This window comes from Cariama cristata, unplaced genomic scaffold (assembly GCF_000690535.1).
Source record: "Cariama cristata isolate BGI_N322 unplaced genomic scaffold, ASM69053v1 scaffold4247, whole genome shotgun sequence".
NCBI lineage: Eukaryota > Metazoa > Chordata > Aves > Cariamiformes > Cariamidae > Cariama > Cariama cristata.
The window spans coordinates 21,377-43,158 of NW_009625935.1; the positions used below are offsets into that span (position 1 = coordinate 21,377).

A 21,782-nucleotide genomic window follows, 5' to 3' on the forward strand; every position below is an offset into this window, starting at 1 on the left:
CACCTTAGAAAGAAGTTACTTAAAGTGGCACAAAGAGGATCCAAAACCATTCTAATAACTGAAGCGTTTTTTATTCACTTTGTACGAGTGTAAATAACCATGGAGATCACTGATTTATGAATTGGGTTTGGTGTGTCCTTAGGGTAAGGCAAAAATAAACCCACTGCCACGAGAGAAAACGTGCTGCAGTGAAGGAGACAGAAGACGTTGCAGTGAAATAAGGAACACAGTAAAAAGGGAAGGAATTAAATGCAGTCACATTTACCTTTTCACCTTTGGATCCCTTGAGACCACGGACACCATCAGCTCCCTAAAGAAAGAATATAAAGAATTGCACGCATGCATATATTCAAAAAGGGGTGGGGGGAGGAATCCAGGAATTAAATCTTACCTTTACACCACGAGGACCTGGATAGCCAATTGGACCCTGAGGACCTGGAGGCCCCTAAAATATATTGGAGTAAAGAACCTTTGTTTGTACAGCACTTGGTTAGCAAGCAGTTCTCTTCTGAGTCTAATCCTTGTTCTTTCACTATAATGCCGCAGTCTTGTGTGAGACATCAAAATAACAGTGGGCTGCCTGCCACTGAGAAAAGTCAGGGCATCACAAAGCACCCTTCAATGTCACTGTAAAACTATTAATAGAATTATGAACTTGGTTCTACTTGTATATTTGGGAAACATCTATCCACAATATAAATTATCCGAAACAATGGTAATTGGCAAATGTAACAAACAAACAAACTAAAACAAACAAAAAGATGCCAGTTAGAAACCAGTGGTGTCTTGCTGGAGAACATATATATGTTAATTATGATGATGACATAAGTCAAAAGCAGAGATCAAAATAATGGTAATAATAAAAATCATGGTCTTTAAAAAAATAAAAAAGATTCCAAACCTGAAAGCTAGAAGGCTCATGGTGCTATCAATACTGACCAGTATTTAGATGCTGTTATTTACAGTTTGCTGAGCATTTTAAAGATGCTTAACTTAAATACTATGCAATCTAATGGCAGTGTCTAAAGAAACTGAGTTCTCTAAACAGTGGAAGCAAGGAAGCCTGGAAACACATAACTCTGTCTAGGCTGAGTGGCTTTGTTGATTCTCTGATGTCTGAGATGGACAGGTAACAAAATCTAAAGGGCCATTGATAAGGTCTTTTTCCCCTTTCCAACTGTGTCTTTTCACAAAACCTTTAGACTGTTAAAATCTCTGAGCAATAAAATTTTCTCTCAAATTTGGCCGAAATGAATCAGTAAATTCAAAAGACCTAAGGAACAACTGACAGATGGTCACACACATGTACTTTCAAAACATAAATGCTTTGTGTAAGCTTTATTTTCTTAAGAAATCAGGATAAAATCTACAAGCCTCTAACAGATAATGATATTTTGGACAAATAGTAATATGCTGATATCAGTAGAACTGTACTTTCTGAAACGAAATGAATAACATTCATTAATCCTATTAATCCGGAATACAACCTTTTAGTACTGCCACTGAAATCAAAACTGAAACTCATTCCAGGTGCTATAAAGGGTGCTATTCTGGACAAATACGGGTCAATATTGAGCAAGCAGAAATCTTTAATGAGACCTAAAACCCTTCAGTGCTTCATAAAGAAATAAAGAAATTACTTTTCACTGCCACTGACTTGAAGGTGACCTAAAAATCCAATGCATATGCATGCATTTGTAAATCATTAAAAAACAAGGTTCTTAAGAACCCTAGTGGGTACTCTATATAATGGAATTGTAAACTAAAACTATTCACGAGTTATTTATATTAACTGTATGCAACTTTTACTGATTGTCATTCTGTCAACTCCACAATCAGTTTTACTTTAGAAGAGTAATCTCTATATTATTTAGAATCTTTATATTATTTAGAATATAATAAATACATTTGTCTGCACACAATGTTTTGAATGCGTCATGGGTTTTCTGTTATCTTCCCAAATAGTTCTTGGAGTAACAAATTTGTCATAAAGCTGAAAAACTGCCAAAAGTTTTCTTGAAAGCTATGTAAATAAATGGAAAAGTTTTAAAACTCACCAATGCACCTTTATCTCCAGACTGACCCTCTTTGCCAGGATGACCCTGATTTAAGAGAAATGTATCTGATTTAGAAAATACTTATTTTTCGATAGTGATATTTTATAATAAAAACACAATTATTTTAACACTTGAATTTCAGGTCACTAATCATTCTTCTGTATTAGAACACACCAACACAATTTTAAGGAAAGATTTTCCTTTCAATACCTATTTAATTTAAATAACAAAGGAAAAGCTGGACAACAGTTATGTTTATTAATGTTTTCAGGAATATCCTGATCACACCTTCTGTTTAGTTAATGTTTCAGCAGTAAGTGGTTTTTAATGCAAGATACTCTCAAATTTTATTTTGAAACAAGCAGGGTGATTAATATTACAGCATGAAGATATTCCTAAAATTATTTAAAAGATTATGGAATTTATTGCAGAAGCTGATAAAAAGCTGATCTAGTTTTAATGTTCTGTGTCTTTGTTTGAAACTGACTTGCTTTTAAAACAAAATGTTTATGTCTTAGTCTTTGTTCTATGTCACTGACGTTAATAATGCAGCACTCAAAACATTAACCAATCCACTGATTTTCTTTCATACAAAATTTACACCAAAATGTTGCAAAATTTAAAGGCAATAAAACTAAAGGTTAATAGAAGATTATTGTTTATGAGAATCAGTCAGGTATACTTTTTCTAGAGGAATGCTTACTAGGAATGCTTACTAGTATGCTTACTAGAGGAGAATACTAAATCTCTAGTTTTGCCAAGCATGTTGTCCCACATAACATGTAGCCAGTTACTAAAACCATTCATGTTTTGGTGTCATTGACATATCAAAACGTTTTCAGTGCGTCAAATATGATATGACTTTGATGTGGCCGTTAATCTTATACGACAAACCCCTGCTGCTTATATTCAATTTTCTGGCCTTGGAAAACAGTTTAAAAATATGTTATTTATTAAAAGAATTATTAAAATAAAAAGTATTCGATACTTGCTTACCAGTGATTGTTAATTTTCCTTTAAAGAGTTTGTCTTACTAACATTGAATTATTTGTTACTTGTTTTTTGAAACGTACCTGTGTCAGTTGTTTAATCCTAATCTCCCAGAATATGCTTTCTTGTGCACAAAATTTTAAATCACCAGCCAGTATCAAAGGTGTCTATAACATTAAATGACTTTAAAAATGCTGCTATTAAAGAGCATATTTGTATCCCTTTAGACTTTCATCAATTCCAGTACAATATACCACTTTTAACAATGTCTCACCTTCAAAATGGAAGGACATTTCCTCACATAGAAGTGAAATGAAATAGCTAGCAAGAATTTTCCTGATCTGAAATATTACTCTTGAGCTTCCACCTGATCTTAACACAGACATCATGGGAGCAGTTACGAAGCTCATTGCAATCAGGAAGGTACTGCTCATTGCCTTCCATCAATAGTGTAATTCTATGGTTATAAATAGGTCATGTCAATTAGAATGGACTTAGTTTAACCTGCCTCTCCTGCCCTTCCTCTGAACAAACCTACTTGTGCATGAGGGAGATAGTTTTGTGTAGGTGTACTGGGTCTGGCTGGGATGGAGTTATTTTTCGTCATAGCAGCCCATATGGTGCTGTATTTTGGATTTCTGACTAAAACTGTGTTCATAACACACCACTGTTTTGGCTGTTGCTGAGCAGTGCTTGTACAAGGTGGAGGTTTTCTCTTTGTCCCATTCTAACCCCTCAGTGAGTAGTAGGCTGGTGGTGCACAGGAAGCTGGGAGGGGACACAGCTGGGACAGCTGTCCTAAATTGACTAGAGGGATATTCCATATCATATGATGTCATACTTGGCAATAAAAGCTCAGGGAAAGGAGAAGGAAGGAGGGGACATTCACAGTTATAGTGTTTGTCTTCCCAATTAACCCTTATGTGTGCTGAAGCCCAACTTTCCAGCAAGTGGCTAGCCATCTGCCTGCAGATTGGAAATGGTGAATGAATTTCTTATTTTGCTTTGCTTGTCTGCATAGCTTTGATCCACTTATTCAACCTTTGTTGCCTCAACCCATGAGTTTTCTTGCTTTTGATCTTCTGATTCTCTCCCACTGTGGGAGGAGTGTGCGAGCGACTGGGTGGCTGCTTAGCTGCTCACTGGGATCAACCCACCAGAGTAGGAATGTATATCAGGTGTATATCAGACCTGTGCTAACACCTGATTATCTCTTACAACATTTCCCCTCTGCTTTTAAGGTTTAACAAGATGCAGATTTTAAAATAATGCTTACATTTGGAAATTAATATTGTTCCCAGCATGGAGAAAAAGATAAGGGGGAAAGTTCAAATGTTTAGACAATGATTCAAGATATAGACTTCAGCTGGACTATCATTGCATATTTAACATTCTCCATGAAAATGGTACTTTGGAAGGTAAAAGAGAGATTGTGGGAGTCCTGGGTACAGTTCTGTATTTGTAATATAAACATCTATGCGGTGAAACGCCTGCAGTCAGTTCTGTTGTTCTTATCCTAGCAAAGCTCTGCTGAAAGTCAGGTTTAAGAAACACAGATTTAACCTAAAAGAAAAACTGTAAGGGAAAATGGCATGGGGAGGAGAGACATGGTCTGAGAAGTTACACTGACTGTGTGGTATAAAAAAATGATGGTTTTGATGCAAGAGAACTAGTGTATATGCATGTGATTATGAACAGTGATTCCATTTAAGTTTAATGCCTGAACTGCAAGCACTGCTACTGAGGTGGTTACACTCTCTGTTCACGTGAGTGAATGCATCCTCAGAGCTAAGCTGAATCCTTTAGCGATCACAAGATTCTAAACTTTGGCTTAGGTCTGTCCCAGCGTAGACAATGAAAGAAGAAGCCCAAACATGTAACACGCACCTTAGATCAGGAAGCAGAGAAAGATCTAGTCTATTCTATATTTCCTCAGAGAACAAGTGGTGAGCATTTTTACAATTTGCTTTGCCATACTGACATAGTAGGACTACAGTGAAACAGTATCTGGCCCTTTGTGTGTCAATTAGGTTATTTACACATCCCTGCAGATGTTTGAGATGCATTTCATCATCTGGGACCACATTTTAAAAGCCCACGGCCATTTTTAGCAGCTGCTTCAAAAATGTAATTCTCTTAGTTTTAACAGCTCAAATGATACAGGGGATTTAGATGGATTTTATAATGCTGTTGCCAACTAGGACTACCAGTGCTCTTACTTTCCATTTTCTTTTTGCAACACAGGTATCCAGAAATATTTATTACTTGGTAAAAGTATTTAAACATTCAAGGGATGAAATATTTGGTTACTTACAGGAGGCCCATCAGAACCAGGAAGGCCAGGAAGGCCAGGCTTGCCTTGAGGTCCCTAAATACAGCAAGAGAGACACATCTTAAGAACAATAGTGAACATTCTATCATTTGCTAGGGTGATGGAGGATCATCCTTGCTGAGGACTGGTATGCTGTAAACTAGCAAACTACCTTAAATCTTTTCAGTATTTTAAAACACCTGGTGAACCCACACCAGGTGTAGAGTAGTTATAAGAAACATAATAAGAATTTAAAAAAAAAAAAAGGAAAGAAAAAGAAAAAAAACCCAAACACCCATATCCAATACATTTGACTCTAAGAGGTAAGGATATAAAATGTAGTTAGACCTAAATCCCTTGATATGGATATCAGGGATAAACCAAAAATATAACAAAACTAAACCCAGAAAGATACTATCATACAATATATAAGTGCAAGGCTAGTTCTTACAATCTTTAGCCAGTACAAATCACCAATATTTTTCAATGAGATGCTTGACTGAGAACAGGCTTCAGGAATTACCCTATGAACAGGCAGATATACCACATAAGGTGGGGAAGAATTGTCCAGTGTACAAGATTAACTGTTATTTAGAATTTCAGGAATAAAAGGATTCACCATGTGAAAGATACCAAGAAGAACAAGAGGCAAAGAGTACATGTTACAGAACTCCAGCGCTCATAGCTGAAAAGCATGGTCCGTCTTTGTGAAAGCCTCTGGAATAAGTATATCGTGGACCCGGCCCATTTTGCTACAATAATACTTCTTAGGCACACAGGCAGGTAAAAAGCATGTATATTCTTTCCTAAAATCGCCTTCAACTTCTCATAAGTATATACTAAACAGTGAAGAGGACCAAAATCAAAGAAGAATCAATAGAGCAGGAATTCAGCGAAAAGGGAAGAAAAGTAAAATTAGTGTAAAATTCAATAGTGACATTTTTTAAATTAACAGAAGACACATTTTAAACCACAAGAATGTGTATAAACAGATAGATCACGAAAAAAACACCAAGTGACACTACAGTATGCCAATTACACTGCAGAGTTATGTCAAAATATAATCCTTGAAAAAAGAGAACAGAATCAGACTTGAGTAGGTAAAACTTTGTTATGAAAAAGAGATTAATAAAAAGAATTTTCACAGCTTGCTGTGAAATTAATTAGCATACAAGTACAAACTGTTTAATATTGTAGATGGAATTCTGAAGCTAATAACAGATAATTAATCAAAAATAAAAAGAGGAAATTATGCTTGTGAAAAAGTGGCTATGACAGGAAAGCCAGACCTCCATTGGTTATTGATTTACTTGATGATTTCAGGAAGATCTGCTAATTTTTAGATCTTAGTTTACTGTTCTGTAAAACATAGCAAAGCCCTTAAAGCAGATAAACAAGGTTGTTGCACAGAACTGACTGTGAAATAACAGAATAATGCTGTAACTTACTTTTTCACCAGGAGGTCCAATAGGACCTTGCGGACCAGGAAGCCCCTATTAAAAAGAAACCAGTGTGAGAAACCAGGGAGAACAATATACATACATTCACCCTACTAAAGGTCTCTCATTAATCTGTTTAAACACACTGGCAAATATAAGTGGCTTTTTTCCCCCCTTACGAGTTAGATCAGGAGTTTTGTGTGAGCCTTTTGCACAAGCCACTATTCTGGCAGCAAGTCGGTAAAAAGATCCTATTCAGAACCCTCCAGGTGTGGCCGTTCCTGCTGCATTCCAGGAACACTGAATGAGTCATTTTTCTCCTGAATGAAAAATCCCTCTGAAAGCTTACTTGAAAACTCTGCTCCGGCTGCCCTCTGCACATTTGCAGCATTATTTATAAAACCCTTGAAGCTTTATCAGTTTTGCACATGAAAAGCTAACCTTTTAGTAATTTCCATTTATTAAACATTTGCTGCACATTACATCGTATTTCTTCAGAGTTATTTTACACTTACTTGTGGGCCTGGAATTCCTTGCTGACCAGGAGGTCCTGGTTCCCCTTGAGGACCCTACCATGCAAAAAAATACCAGGGCATTAGGTTTGCATTTCTGCACTACAAATCTTCATTGTCAGGACTAAAACGAATACAAACTCATCCTTGTTCCTCCCTCTTTAAAGTCTACCATCAACTTTCTATCTAGTATGATATTTTTTCATGCTAATGAGTATCATGGCCTTTTCTTTAACAGAGAACAGCCCACACATAGGACCTAAGCACTGGAGTCCATGGTGCTAAAGGAGCTTGAAAGAAAGCATGGTTAGGCCTTTTGGCTGAAAACTAAGTAATAGAAAGCTTCTCTTTTTTATGTAAAATCATCATGAATCTGAGTATTTTGACAGAAAAGTTTAATTAAATGGAAGGGATGGCATAGTGGCAGGGACAAGAGAATATGAAAAGGATTCTTAGAGTCCAATCCCTTTTTAATTCCCAGCTTACTTACTCACCATGTTTCCTTTTGGGCCTGAAGGTCCATCAACACCTGCAATGCCCTGCAACAAACAATATAAACACAAGCAACTTTCAGTGGATTTTAATTTTTCTTCTGGAAATTGCAAATAAAAAACAGTTCATACATACAGGTTGTCCAGGGGGACCAGGTGTACCCCTGGGGCCCAGTAATCCTCGTGGACCCTGTAAGAGAAGAAACACTTATTAACACTTGCATGATTTTTTCTGAACAGAGAGATCCAGGAGCAGGACTGGGCAAGGAATGTCATAAGGAGTAGGAAGGATGAGGGGAAGGCAGCATGGGGGTTGAGGGAGAAAGAAAGAAAGGAAGAAAGGGAAAAGATCACTGACAACAGATTCTCCTGAAGGCCACCATATGTCTGAACAGAATGTCAGTGGAAGGGCAAGCTTCGATTTAGCCACTGTATGATCATTTCAGAGAAAGGTAGGAGATAACTATTTGTATTTCCTGGTGCAGAACATTGGCACAGCACCTTCCACTAAAGTTTCAGCTGTGTCTTGGCCTGAAGGTCTGACCTGAATAATAGCACATGTTTGTATTCCTGTCTTTAGAAAACATGATGGTCTGTTGCACTCTATACTACTATCTTAAGTGTAAAACAGTGCTTTTCTCTGTGGTAAAGATCCAATAAATAATTAAAAATTACTAATAATTTTATTATAATAGATGCAAGGCATTCTGGAAACCAAAATCAGATTTTTTTCCTCTTACCTCTAAAAATTTCCACAAAAGACCAAGGACTATTCTCCTAAATAAGATGAGCAGGATTTGGTCTATAACATAATCTTTTGGCTTTACAATATGTAAATGAATATTAATTTTCATCATTTGTGCCATCATTCATGTCACACTGCTAAAGTAGACAGGACTAAGTCTCCAGTCTCCTCATATAGTCACAAATCACTAACACTCTGACTCTGTAGTGACTTCTTCCTACTTTGCGAGTTGCAATGGTATATCATACATTTAGGGTAAAATTCCCCTTTCTGAAGCTTGATTTCTTGCCTGCAATGCAGAACTCTGCTCTGCAGTGACAGCACCTGCAGAATTCCAACTGCCAGCAGAGGAAATTCTGTATGTGAAACAAGTGTAAAAATGCACAATGATGCATGGTAGTGTGAAAAAAGAAAAGAAGCCAGGCCTTATTTTCTGATAAAGAGATGTTTGGAAAACATTTTCAAAGCAACAGGGGCTTGGCTATATTTTCATGTATCAAGGGCTGCAGTGACTGATTTTACACAATAGGATAAGAAATAGCCTTTGCAATTCTGGAAGTTGTGTGTACTTGGCTGGATATATCCCTGACTTCATTCTGATCCTGTAAGTCATGTTTCACCCCTAACAAAACTGTTCATTTGTTTGGTTTTCAGCCAGAATCAGTAGTCTCTATATACACACACATGCAGTAATTTTTATACCTGGAATTCAGAACAGCTTGACAGAAAGAAAAAAATCTGAGAGTGACTTTTGTTTGTAATAGAAACAAAAGAATAAGAAAGCATTGCTTACAGCTTCACCTGGGAGGCCTCTTGGTCCAACTTCCCCATCTTCTCCCTGTTATCGTGTGAAGAGAATACAAGTTTTAGAAAAAAAGAACATGCATCATGACCATATTCTCGTTACATGAGGATTCATTCTAGATTTTACTGTGTACATAGCAACTTACTCTTGATCCATCTTCACCAGGTAAGCCAGGAGGTCCCTGCGGGCCACGGTCTCCCTGTAGAATAAGGAATGTCATTAAAATAATACATCTGTTGCTGGAAACAATAATGGATGGGAAGGGAAATGAGAACAAATGGTTAGTTGAAGTCTGATGTGTCAAAACATGTCTTGACACAATGATACAAATCTGTAGGTTATAGTACTCAGTGAAGTCTTTTATTACATTAGTATAAAAACAAATGAACATTATTGAAATAATGAACTATTTGTGTTTGTAAAATTTCACTCTGCAACTATTCTTGGCCCTAGAACATACACAAACGACTGCCACAAAAGGCAGTGTTACCCACATTTTCCTTTGTCTCATCGGCACCTTCCCCCTCCCCCTACACAATATATGACTGCCAGTAAAATAAGGCATGTGTACATGGGTCAGAAGTTAATAAACCAATTGCTGGGCCCTGGAATATACATAGTGAAGTTCACTAACCACCTTTCAGAACCATGCACCCTGGCACCAGTCATTGAGAGCCTTGGGACTGATTTGTCTGAGGTTTTGGAAGGCAGCCAGACTTCTACACTTCCGCACAGAGGTTGGGGCTTTTCAAGTCTATATATGCAGAGCCTCAGTAGATTCTGGACCATACTTTTAGGATTTATTTTTCTTTTCCCATTTCTAAAGGGAACTAGTGTGCTACTTAGCTTAAACACCACTGACTGACCTCTTTCTGGGCAGTAGGGTTTTAGACTGTGACTTCCTTCTGGCACTGGAAAACAACCATCTATTCATGCCATTTTCCTTAATTTTATCAGTGTCTCCAAGGAGCCTGACCACTGCTGTGGATCCTAGCAGAGATATATGGAGTCACTCTTTAGTGGCTCCATTCTTTACTCTTTCAGACTTTCCTAGGGAATTTTTGGTTACTTGCTCTCTTAGCCCAGAGCTATCTAACACTAGGGATGTCAGGATTTAATTCTACTGCATTTCTGTCCTCGATAAGTTGGAGTCAGCGTGGAAAAGAAAATTAAATTCTATGAACTGCACTCTCATACCGTAAGATTAATTAATACCGCAGTTTTTATATTTTGCTAAGTTTTGGAACTACTTAATGTGATCTGCTGGTAGAGCATGTGTTTTTCTACATGCTAAATGACACTCCTGAAAGATGACACATGAGACACATGATCTGTGCTCTGGCTTCCAATTATTATCCAGTTGAAGACTGACTTAAGCTTTCACATATTGAAATAGTTCAGCCCCTCAAGGGCTACCTTTCTTGTCCTGCAATCACATGGTACTTCAATTAAGAGCTTGCATTCAGTGTCCTGGTATTGTCATGCAGTAAGAACAAAACTTCCTATCATTATCAGCATTTTCAGTTCTTCAATTCTCTAATTCTTTTCTTCAAATGTTCTGTTAAACCCTGAATTTCTTTTTCCTTAGACCTTTTCTTCTAGTATATAGTGTCTTGCTTTTATACTGGAGAAGAGTTATGCATCCAGTAAATCTAAATAAGAAAAGTTCAGTCAGAGATACTGAGGTTAAAAGGAATATTACAGCATGTGGTGGCCTGATCTTCCCTACATTGGAAGTCAGGGAATCTCATCCTGTAACTCCTGTTTGACAATTTCTGTTTGACAATTTCTGTTTGACAGAGGCATGACCTCAGAGAGAAATCCAGTTTGCAACTCATGGTTCAAATATGACTAATTCTAAAAGTAGTCCTAAAAATTCTACTCTAAAGTTATGGGGTTTCAATATCATTTCTCTTACCACAGAAACATAACTACAACACAAAACCTGTTTCTCTTGTCTTTCTTTCTCTGCTCTTTATTGCAAGCCAAAGAGAACTGAATATTTCCATTATATGCTGTCAGTATATATGAATCCCAAAAGCTAGAGATGTCTGATCTGGCTTTGATTTGAGCTGCTTTCAGAAAGATCATAGTTTGTACTTTTACAGAAGATTTCAATAGAAACATGAGAATGCAGTGATTTTTAAATAGTGGGATGAAAGAAATGATGAAAAGAAGTAATTATTTTCATTACTATTTTGCAAATTTCAACCCAAACTTATTCTTCTATTTTAGTTTTTTTTATTTGTTTAGGAAATATGAAACAAATAGTATATTTACAAAAAAAATATATTCTTTATGACTTGGAAGGTCCCACAGACAGACAATTCTAGTATTCTAGGTTGGAAAGCAGACACACATTCCCTGACTGAACCAGTTCCTGCTTAGCCTTCAGAGTGAAGTAGTGGCAAGAGCTTAATGTCTAGCCCCCTCTGCTGGTCACCTGCTCATCGAGCTGGATTTCAATTACGTGATGCGCTGATTGCTTTACGCTCTTTAAGTGAACGGGATGACGAAAGAGGATCAAGATATTTCTGTATGACACCAGAAGTTCTTTTTCTTCCAAACAGAACTCGAAAGAGTATCCTTAGTTGCTGTTACAAAGAACCACATTATGATCCAGCAGCCAACACAGCTGAGATTTTCTGGGAAGTGCAGCAACTCTGCTAATCCATTGAAGGGTGAGAGCTATAATAATTCCTTGGTCATCAAGTTTTAGCACATATGGAAATGGTTCTGTTAACATTCCCACTCACTGTTTCTTTTATAGTGCATTGCACTTACCAGGACAACAGTAAGGGAGGTACATTCAGTAAAGTATGTTGTTACTAGCATCTACATAAGGGGTATAATTTAAAGCAAAAATCCCCCGCTGTGATTATTTCTGCACTTTGTAGGGAAAAAAAAAAAATCTTATAGATTAGTATGCCATAATGAGCAAGCACATTATTATTTTTAAATATTACTTCAAGTTCTCCTAACTTACCTGACTGATCTTTCTTTAAGCTACAGTTGTTGGAATAAACCACACTAAACAATTCAGTTTGCAATTCAAATATTCAAATGAATTTTTTGAGCAAGCTTCTCAGAAAGTAAAAATTTGTCATGCTCTTGAGACAGAAACTTCATGCTAATTTCCTTTCCCTATTACTATTTCCCTTAATGATCACTTTAAATCCAAATTCCTTAACCAAGAAAAATTAGAGCAAAGCCTAGCTGAAGATGTAATCTGAATTCTGAAAATATATTTAAATCATTTCTATATATATATGAATTGCTGTCTAATGATTAACATTACTAAAATGTTTTATGAGGAATATATTACCTGACAAGACAAATATTATTTTGTAGCGTGAAAAGCTACATTCTGTTTTAACTTTCCCCATAGTCCTTAGTGCTGAATACTGCATTATTTCTGTGACAGTACCAATTTGTTGTTGTATAAATATACGTGTTTTTCTTACCCTGTTACCTTTGTCACCAGGGAGGCCAGGAAGACCATCAAATCCTCTGTCACCCTAGGAAAGAAGTCATCACAGCTTTAGTAAATGACTATTACATTCTATATTACTCAGAATAAATTGTGCCTTCCCTCTAAAAGTTAATTTCTGCCCTTGGTTACATGTACACTTTTGTTATTGAATGAAACACATGGAGGAGAGCACATAGATCAAAGTCACAAAATTTTCTTCTATGTATCAAAGCAAGAGAAGATGGTACACCAACTTTTCCACTGTGCTGTAATTACGCTATTTATAAAAAGAAGTCTACAATGAAATGAGAAGCTTGATTCTAGCTGCACTTCGCAGTTGCAAAACTGACTTTACTGATACTCTGTAACTAGAAACTGACTCGGAGGGATAGGAATCATGCCCCAAGAATCAAGTTACTTCAAGGTCAGACTACTAGCCACTACCATTAATTACCATATTTTAAATGGATGATTAATTCTCAGCTCTTGCATCTGATCCAGCTATCTGAAACCTCAGTATTTTCACTTGAGAGAATTTTGGTTTGGCCTGGAAAGAACTGTGGTACTTACATAAAATCTGTCTAGCCTATTCCAAGACTGACCCTCATGTCTCATTATTATTTACCTTTGCACCAGGTTCTCCTGGCATTCCTCTGGCACCATCAGCTCCAGGACGTCCCTGCAAAAAGCCAAAGGGGCAAACATTTGAAAATGCAGTGGAATCAGTTAATATTTAAATATATTTAAATAGAAACTATTTACCCAGAGCAAGATTGATCTATATGCTACTTACCCTTTTGCCAGCTTTTCCACTTGGACCAGGGGCACCTTGAACACCACGAGGACCCTGAATTTAAAGAGTGTAATTCTTAGAATCACATTCATGTCAGCAAAAAGCTAGCTAAACATCTCACCTCAAGAACAACAAAAGATTTTTTTATACACAAATCTGCATTTTTCCCCAGGAGGTTGACTCTGGTTTCCAAATTCCCACTAGCTTTAACACAATATGAGCGTCCAAACTGGCCTTAGCACTACCGATTTTAACACTAGTTTTCATGAGATGGCAGTATACGTGGCATAATCGGTCTTTTTAACATAAAAGACTCTTAGATTCTTTTCACAGCTTTGAAGATCTCAGTCCTGTAGTTTGAAAACCTTTCATGCCAAAATTATTTTAATCACACAATAATTATTTGATGAAAACTAAAGAGTGCTTATTTCAGATCCCTAAATCATACACAAACACAAGTTGTGCTGGTAAACAGCTCACATGCTGTCTTAGCTTTACACAGCACAGTTTTAACTAGAGGGAGACCAAATTACCCCAGACTGAAAAGCCTAATTCCACCTTTCAAACACATGTAACTTTCACTGATGACTGTGTGGGCATGTTTCTGTGGAAGCTTTCTCATCCCCCATCCAAACACATCTTCTTCAGGTAAAAACAGCAATAGTAAGGACTAGCCACCCAAAAACACTGAGTAGGAAGAGAAAAAATGCTAAAAATATAAGCAAGCAAACTGGAAGACTGAGCACCTGTTCAGACTGCTTTTTTGTTGAATTGCTGTATTTTTCCTCTGCAAATATCCATGTGGAGTTTTAAGACAGGCACTTAATTATGTAGAAAATCAATGATACCACTTGAGATTTGGTAAAATCATTGTTCTAGAGACTCCTATCATGATTTCTATAAGAACCCCCTATTACTTTTAGGTTTAAACAGAAAGATTTCAATGTGTTTCAGTGCTCTTTAACATCACTGCATAGGAGCTGATATAATAGTAAGCTGAGAAGAAAAGCAGGCACTGATTCCTAAAGTCTTATTCTTGCTATGTCACACCTTTCTTGAAAATATCCTGTTTAATTACCAACTAAATTCAACCTCCCTCACCTTTTGAGATCTGATGAGAGCCCAAGGTCATACAATTGCAGACTGACATATAATTATTTAACAGAGAAAAGAGCCTGAAGTGACAATATTCAAGCAGGTTTTCAAATGATGACACTCTACATATGATAATTGCTCTATTATACAAAGATTGTTACTTTCATATTTCAAAATGAACAATCAAGCTATTGCATTTAGTTAGGATAGTATTGTAAATGCCGTTTTTCTTCAATTGTATGTGGAAAGCATATCATTCATTGATTTCTTCTAAGTGATATGAATGCATTTTCTTAAAGATAAACATGCTTAAACATAACAGGAAATATTATTGTACCTGGGGACCTGGTTCACCACTTTCACCCTTAGCACCTGCTGCTCCAGGTCCACCCTTGATGAAAAAAGCAAAACAGATTGTTTAAATATACAAAAAACCTCTTTAAATTAATAAGTTACTTTCTATTTATATACATGAATTATAGGGAGAAAAAACAAGCAATCCTCTATTCACCAGGAGGTGTGAATTTACCATTTGAATCTGCAGATATACCCTGGTATTGTCTAGACACTGGGCCTAACTGGGTCAAAAATCTTTCTATTACCAAAGAAAACTCCCAGCGATTTGAGTGGGATCAATAGTAACCCTTTGTTCTATATTAATATTTGAGAGCTAAATATTAGCACAGTAAGAACATAAGTAATGTAAACAGAAGTGCATCTGCTATAGGGAAGGCAACAGAAAAGAAAGCCACCTCTTCTTACCTTTATCTATTTCTGTGTTGTACAGAAAATAACAGTCTTGCAGTTCAAGCCAAAGATCACTATAGTCAACCAAAAATACCCTGTCTAATCTTGTCATGAACTTCAATGACGTTTTAATCAAGGTCTTTGTACCTCTGGCCCTGAAGAAGTGGAAGTTCTATATAACTGCATCTCTTTACTATTATTAAATGATGATAAAGATATTCAGAGTAAGTTTTACTCATAAACAGACCTAAACCAGATCTTCATCCAGGGTGAGATACTGTGCATAGAATCTGGGGCAGAACTAGTCAAAGTAAGTTTGTGTTTTCTTAATAGTGGTCTCACAAAAATAGACAAAACAAAACAAAGAATCTTGACATGCTCACATAGAACACAGGCTCAGTGAAGGAACATACTGGAGTTTATTACTATGGGCAAAAGAATTTTTGTGTTTCTGACCTCTGAAACACGTAATGACTAAATATATGTATTTAATATGAAACAAATATTGCAGACCTTGGAAAACTGATAATCCTCCTATATTGACCATAGTGACCATTCCAGGAAAGAAGTGGTCTCATGGCTTGGCTTAGTGCTGAGTCTAGGATCCTGGAGTGGAAAGATGCCCACTGACATTGCAGGTATTGAATCAAGTCCTAAGCAAACTGAAAATCAGATCCTGAGCTAGTGCTGGCAGTGGAGAGAACAGTGGCTTTGGTAGGTGGTGACTGTCTGTTTGGGTTTCCTTGATTTAAACTCTGCTTTTAATTAACACAATTGATTACGTTTAATATCTGTAGGCAGAAATTTATTTTGTATGCTATGTTAATTAAACATGTGAACTTTAGACTCAGTTGAAGCTAGACTGGGGCTTTGACACTGCTATGTTTAAGACTTTCAATAACTGATATGTTTCTAAATGTATCTTCTTGGCTACTAAATTAATTTAACAGAATACAATTCATATTAGGAGTAAAAGCTCCAACTATTTCATTCTTAAAATATGCTAAGCACACAAACAATTGACAGACCAAGAATCTCTAGTTGCTTCTGGAACTGTAGGCGAAAAATGTTGCCAGATCAAAGAGTTGGATTTCTAGAGCCTCCTGGTGGCTTAGAAGCAAAACAACTATTAATATTCATTTATTGAACTTTGCATACAGATATTCATGAAGGTTTTTAAACCATGAAAGCATGAGTACGAAGCAAAGTTATACCTTCACTAAAGGTATACAACCCATTGTCAATATTATCCTAATCTTTATAAATTATTTCCTTGTTTACAGCAGTTCTATAGTTATTTTGTCTATATAGAGTGAATGTTATCCTGCAGGTCTCCTGATTTAAATACACTGCTAGAAATAGTGTATTAGTTTGTTAAATAGACCAACATGTTTGAATATTTGTAAGTATTGCATACCTAACCATGATCAATCAGGAGTCTGTGAGCCAAATTCTCTGCTTGGTAGTAATTGTTTACATGCTGTACGAAGATGAGGCAAAGCACTACCAAGCCAACCGAGAATACAACTGACAACAGTTTTAGTATCACGTGGCTTTCAGGAGTCACTGAAAAAAATGTTAAGCTGCTAGGATCAGGGAAGGACATGATTCAGAGTATTCCTTATGCTCCCTAAAATATTCATTCAACAGTAGGTCCCAGGTCTGCCTGGGTATTCTTTGTTAATAAAAGTGGTCACTGAGGCAACCTTTCAGTTGCATTGTGCTGCTACAGTTATACACAGTGAGATGGACAGTAACCTGCCCAGTATTTTCTGTTGGTAGTACTAGGATGCTATACTCATGTTTGTCCATCTGCCTCTCCTGCTTTCAAACTGACAGACACTGTACTTTAAGGAGGGTGATGATGAGAGGGAAAAAGAGGAGGTTGGAAGGGAAGGACTTGATAGTTACTGTTCAGTTATGTGCTGTTGCTGAAGCATCACACTAAAGAAGGAAAGAAGCGCAAAATAAGGGAAAGGAACCATATTTCTTATATTACAGTCTCACTACTTCTAAATTATGACTAAACCTCCACAACTGGGATGACTGGAAGGAAACTACTTTGGAGGAAAATGCTATTGCAATCTGGGGCAAGGAGAAGACCAGATGGCCTCCAGCAACTTCTGATGCTGTTTTCAATGTATACTGCTATAGTTGTGACTGGCATATCTCTGCAGTCACTTTTTCTTCACACAATAAACTTGCTTCATCCTTTTCTCTTGGTTACCCAGCAATCACTTGTTTTCATTTCTCAATAGCACAATTGTATTCTTGCCTCTGTTTTACAACTAAATGCTTGTCTGAGCTAATGAAAAAGGTTAACATTACTCTTTGCACTCATCACCATAATGACAATATAAATAAAAATTACAGCAGACATAGATCAAAATTTAATAGGCCAAATATTTGCCAACCTAGCTGTGCCATCACAGTAGACAAAATAAACTTCCAAATTAAGTGGATCTTTCAAATATGGATGCTGTACCCACTGTAGAAGAGAATTTCACTCTATATCAGAGGATAAATACAATCACCTGGGAGAAAGTTAGAAACGACTAGTCTTCTCCAAAGCTTATTGTCTTGGCTGCAGCATTTCTTATTTTATATCATGGTACAGGTGCTTTATAATAGCTTCTTGAAAGATAGTAAATGCTAAATTATGCCATTTAGTGGACTATTAAGTCTGAAAAGTATCCATTTCCTAAAAGAGGAAATTGCAACTGCAAGACTGATCAGGTGGTTTTGGCTTGCAGGGCCTCCTACCTGGTTTTATTCTTTCATTGTGAGTATTGTCCTTTTAAAGAGGCATACCTATTTATTATCCAAAAGTTGTTTTGCATGTGATCAGAAAAACTGTTGTGTTCCATGTATAGACTTTGCACCGATATTAAGCTTTCTTAACATTCACGGGGCCATTTTCCAGATCATTCAGTACTAGCCATCAAGCCAAATTCAGGACTGAAGTATAAAAGTACAGTTCTTTTAGAAATCTGTATGGTTCTTAATTGCTTATAGGAATGTCTCTTAAGAACTTTCCAGATTCAGCTTAAATAGTGAGCCGAGGTCATTCTGCACACTGTTGCTTCAGTACCTCCGTCTGTAGAGTTTTATATTTACCACAAGAAATTTTATAAATATTATTACAGAGATGACTGACTGTAAAGGCATATGTAATTATTTACGCAAAACTATTCGCTAGTTTTGTAAGTCTACCAGTGTGCTCTATCCAAATACCCCAAATTCTACAATAAAAACTGATTTAGTATTTAGGTTGCATTGCAGACCTCGAAAAGAATACAAACTATGGCTTTAATTATACCAGTTTCTTTTCAAATAAAATAAGTACAAATATAGAGGTGTAGGCAAGGCCAGAATGAGATCCATTGACTTGAGTTACTGTGTTCTCACACCTGTGCCCCTGTTTTGTTTACATACCACAGGACCCGGTCTTCCAGTGAGTCCCATGGGACCAGGTGGACCTCTCATAGCAATCTGAGAAAACAAACAGACCAAAACAACAGGTATCAAGAAAAAGCTGCCAACCAGCATAAAAATCCTATATTAATACAATTTCATAATTCATTAGCAAATAGGCCCCATCATTGACTCAGCTGTCAATAAAGATAACTACTGTGATGAGCTGATCCTTAGAGTGCTTTACTTCACATTCTGCATGATATAAAATGGAATTCCTTTTTCAGCTGTTCCCTTGTGGCAGTTTTGTTTGCAGCCTCCTTGTGCTCACCCTGGCTTGCTGAAGAATAGCTTGTGCTTGAGCTTCTTGAGCTGAGATTGTTGGGCCCTTCTCACCGTCTCCACCAAAGCGGAACTGCAAGTATCAAAACAAGAAAAGGATTCAGAATTTATCAAATTAAAACCATACTTGTTATTTGCTGCAACTGTGTAAACCACTTCAAAGACACAGGGTCTCAGTCTTTAGTTCATTCCACTAACTTCAGAAGACTGCTCCATTGAGGCCACTGGATCCAGCATGAATATTGTCATTGGTAATACTTTAGAACTGAAATGCAAATCTAACCCCTTATGAGCAAACATTTTCCTGATTTCAAAGGATTTTGGTTTTCATTTTGTTTGCTTGTTTGTTTGTTTCAAAAAGAGGCCAAAATAGACTAATTCTCTGCAAAACCTCATTAAAAATATGTATCAAAATTAATTACTTCTCTGTACATTGGTAGCCACCCACAGAAAAACGCAATGCAATTTAAGGCAGACTTCAATTTGAAAAATGTTTGGTATCTAAAATGAAGAAGTTTTGTGTAATATCTGACATTTTCAAAATAAATTACAGAATAAAATTTAAGTACTCATTCCTGCACTCTTGGACTGTTATTGCCCATGAAACTGCTAGCAGAAGCTTTGCAATGTTGCAGAGATGTTAAGCTGCAACAAGAAGCATGGCTTTCCAAAGGTATGGCATAGGCACACTGGATATCAGGGCCATGAATCTTTCACTGCTCACAACAGTTTGTTCAGTTTGTCTTCGCCCAGAGTTGGCACAGTAACTGAGGTCTTTCTCCTGCAGTCATATTATTATCAGGATGGAAGGATGTTTTTGGAAAGACAGCGAAAACTTACTGCTCTAAGCCTCCACAAATGAGCACCTAACTTTTTCTAAAATGAGAGGATAACTACCAAGCATTCTGCCATTTGAAAGGAGGCAAGGTGGTTTGTAGGGATCCGCATAATGTGGAATCAATCACATTTTCAAAATGTTTTTCCAAGCAAAAACACCTAATTTCATTCTCTTGCACCCACTGAAAAGGTGAACCCATTTTTATAAATTCAAGCCCACACATGATGATGAAGAGCCACACATCCCACAAAAGTTGTCTCCCACAAGTTACTTGGTGTTTTGAATGTATCTCTGTGAGAAGACGATCTGCCACTGCTAGATCCAGTTCTATCTGTTTACTCCTTGATACCAGGATGGCTCTCAAGCTAGTGAGCAGGTCATCTGTTATAAAAGGATAGTGGCTTCTCAGTGGGGTTTATAAATGTGGAAAAGAAGTCCGGATGGTGGTTAAACTATTAGGCTGGAATTTGGGAGACCTGAAGCCAATTTCTTCCCTCCTGAGAAATTTCTGGTTTGACTTGGTAAATCACTTGCAGTGAGACTCATTAACATCTAAAAATAAAGCTAGTGAGATTTTTCCAAAGTGACAGATAGGTTAAGTATTAGTCACACTTACTACCTTTAATGGAGCAAACTGATAAAAGATAAATTTTCCTCTGCTGGCACAGCAGTTACAGATGTAAGAGTGATTTGGGAATAATTCCCCTAAGGAGTAGTGGCATTTTCCCATCAACTAATTACTGGTAAACAAGTATTTCTGTTATACAGCCAGCTATGGTAACAGAACTTGGTGCAAGCATGAGGTCAAAAACAATAGCTTATTTTAATAAACTTCCATTGATTGTTTCATAAATAGAAAACAAACTTTATAAAATCATCCTTTCCTCATTGATACTGATGGAGTCCTGCCTCCTGCATCAGAAGTGCAGCAACTATAGCTCCGAGACTTTTTACTTACTTTGCTTTACTTACCAAAAATACTGTCCCTTCATTTATAGTTGGTTTATCAATTCTCTGGGATGATAGTACTCATCAGATCTTTCACATACACACATACACTTAGGAATAATGAATTCCATGCACATAGTACTTTTCGTACCACAACACTGCAAGATACTTTAACAGCTTTGGGCTTGTTCCTCCACCTGCTAAAACAGATGGTGTTTTGCTTTGACTCCAGTGGGAGCAGAGCTGGCTATGTGCATATATTTCTGTTCAAAGGATGCACTGACTCTTCAAAGAGGACACTGAATGGAATGCTTAAAATTCTCCATGTCAAAAAGACTTGAAAGCACACATGCCTGCTGGGAGTACACGGGCTTTGTGCAACAGCAAACTCCTTGTTTAGGACATATAGTAGCAAACAATAGTTACTGTTGAAAATGTAAGAAAGATTTCACTAAGTGTAATACATTCAGCAGGTTTCAATCTAGCAGCCATGCAGGAGCTAAAGCATATGTTTTGTTTGACGAAAAAAGTACCATATGATCTTCAAATGTATACACCATACAAGAAACTCTGCATCATCTCTCATTCCAAAGACAAAATCAGACGAAAAAAGAAAACACTTATACATTTCTTGAAACACACTTCCTCTTTTTGGAGGCTGGTTACCCTGTAATCATAATACAACTTACTGGCAACATTAACATGGTTCCTGGGGGACCTGCTAAACCATCAGCGCCAGGGAGACCTGGGCGACCAGGTGGACCCTAAGAGAACAAAGGGATG

General features: G+C 36.9%; 1 protein-coding gene across 1 annotated transcript in view; it reads right to left on the reverse strand.

The window, feature by feature from the left end:
* The window catches only part of LOC104164458 (collagen alpha-1(XI) chain-like), a gene marked incomplete at its 3' end in the record, with an annotated part of 53,274 nt that overhangs the window by 19,060 nt on the left and 12,432 nt on the right, over positions 1-21,782 (reverse strand). Inside the window, exons 7-22 of the mRNA XM_009703792.1 lie at positions 21,689-21,763; positions 19,203-19,286; positions 18,893-18,949; positions 15,048-15,101; positions 13,616-13,669; positions 13,448-13,501; positions 12,815-12,868; positions 9,496-9,549; positions 7,937-7,990; positions 7,804-7,848; positions 7,313-7,366; positions 6,807-6,851; positions 5,362-5,415; positions 2,058-2,102; positions 392-445; positions 266-310 (exon numbers count right to left, since the gene is read on the reverse strand). Coding sequence (XP_009702094.1) covers positions 266-310; positions 392-445; positions 2,058-2,102; positions 5,362-5,415; positions 6,807-6,851; positions 7,313-7,366; positions 7,804-7,848; positions 7,937-7,990; positions 9,496-9,549; positions 12,815-12,868; positions 13,448-13,501; positions 13,616-13,669; positions 15,048-15,101; positions 18,893-18,949; positions 19,203-19,286; positions 21,689-21,763 — 882 coding nt within the window. The remainder of the gene's footprint in view (positions 1-265; positions 311-391; positions 446-2,057; positions 2,103-5,361; positions 5,416-6,806; positions 6,852-7,312; positions 7,367-7,803; positions 7,849-7,936; positions 7,991-9,495; positions 9,550-12,814; positions 12,869-13,447; positions 13,502-13,615; positions 13,670-15,047; positions 15,102-18,892; positions 18,950-19,202; positions 19,287-21,688; positions 21,764-21,782) is intronic.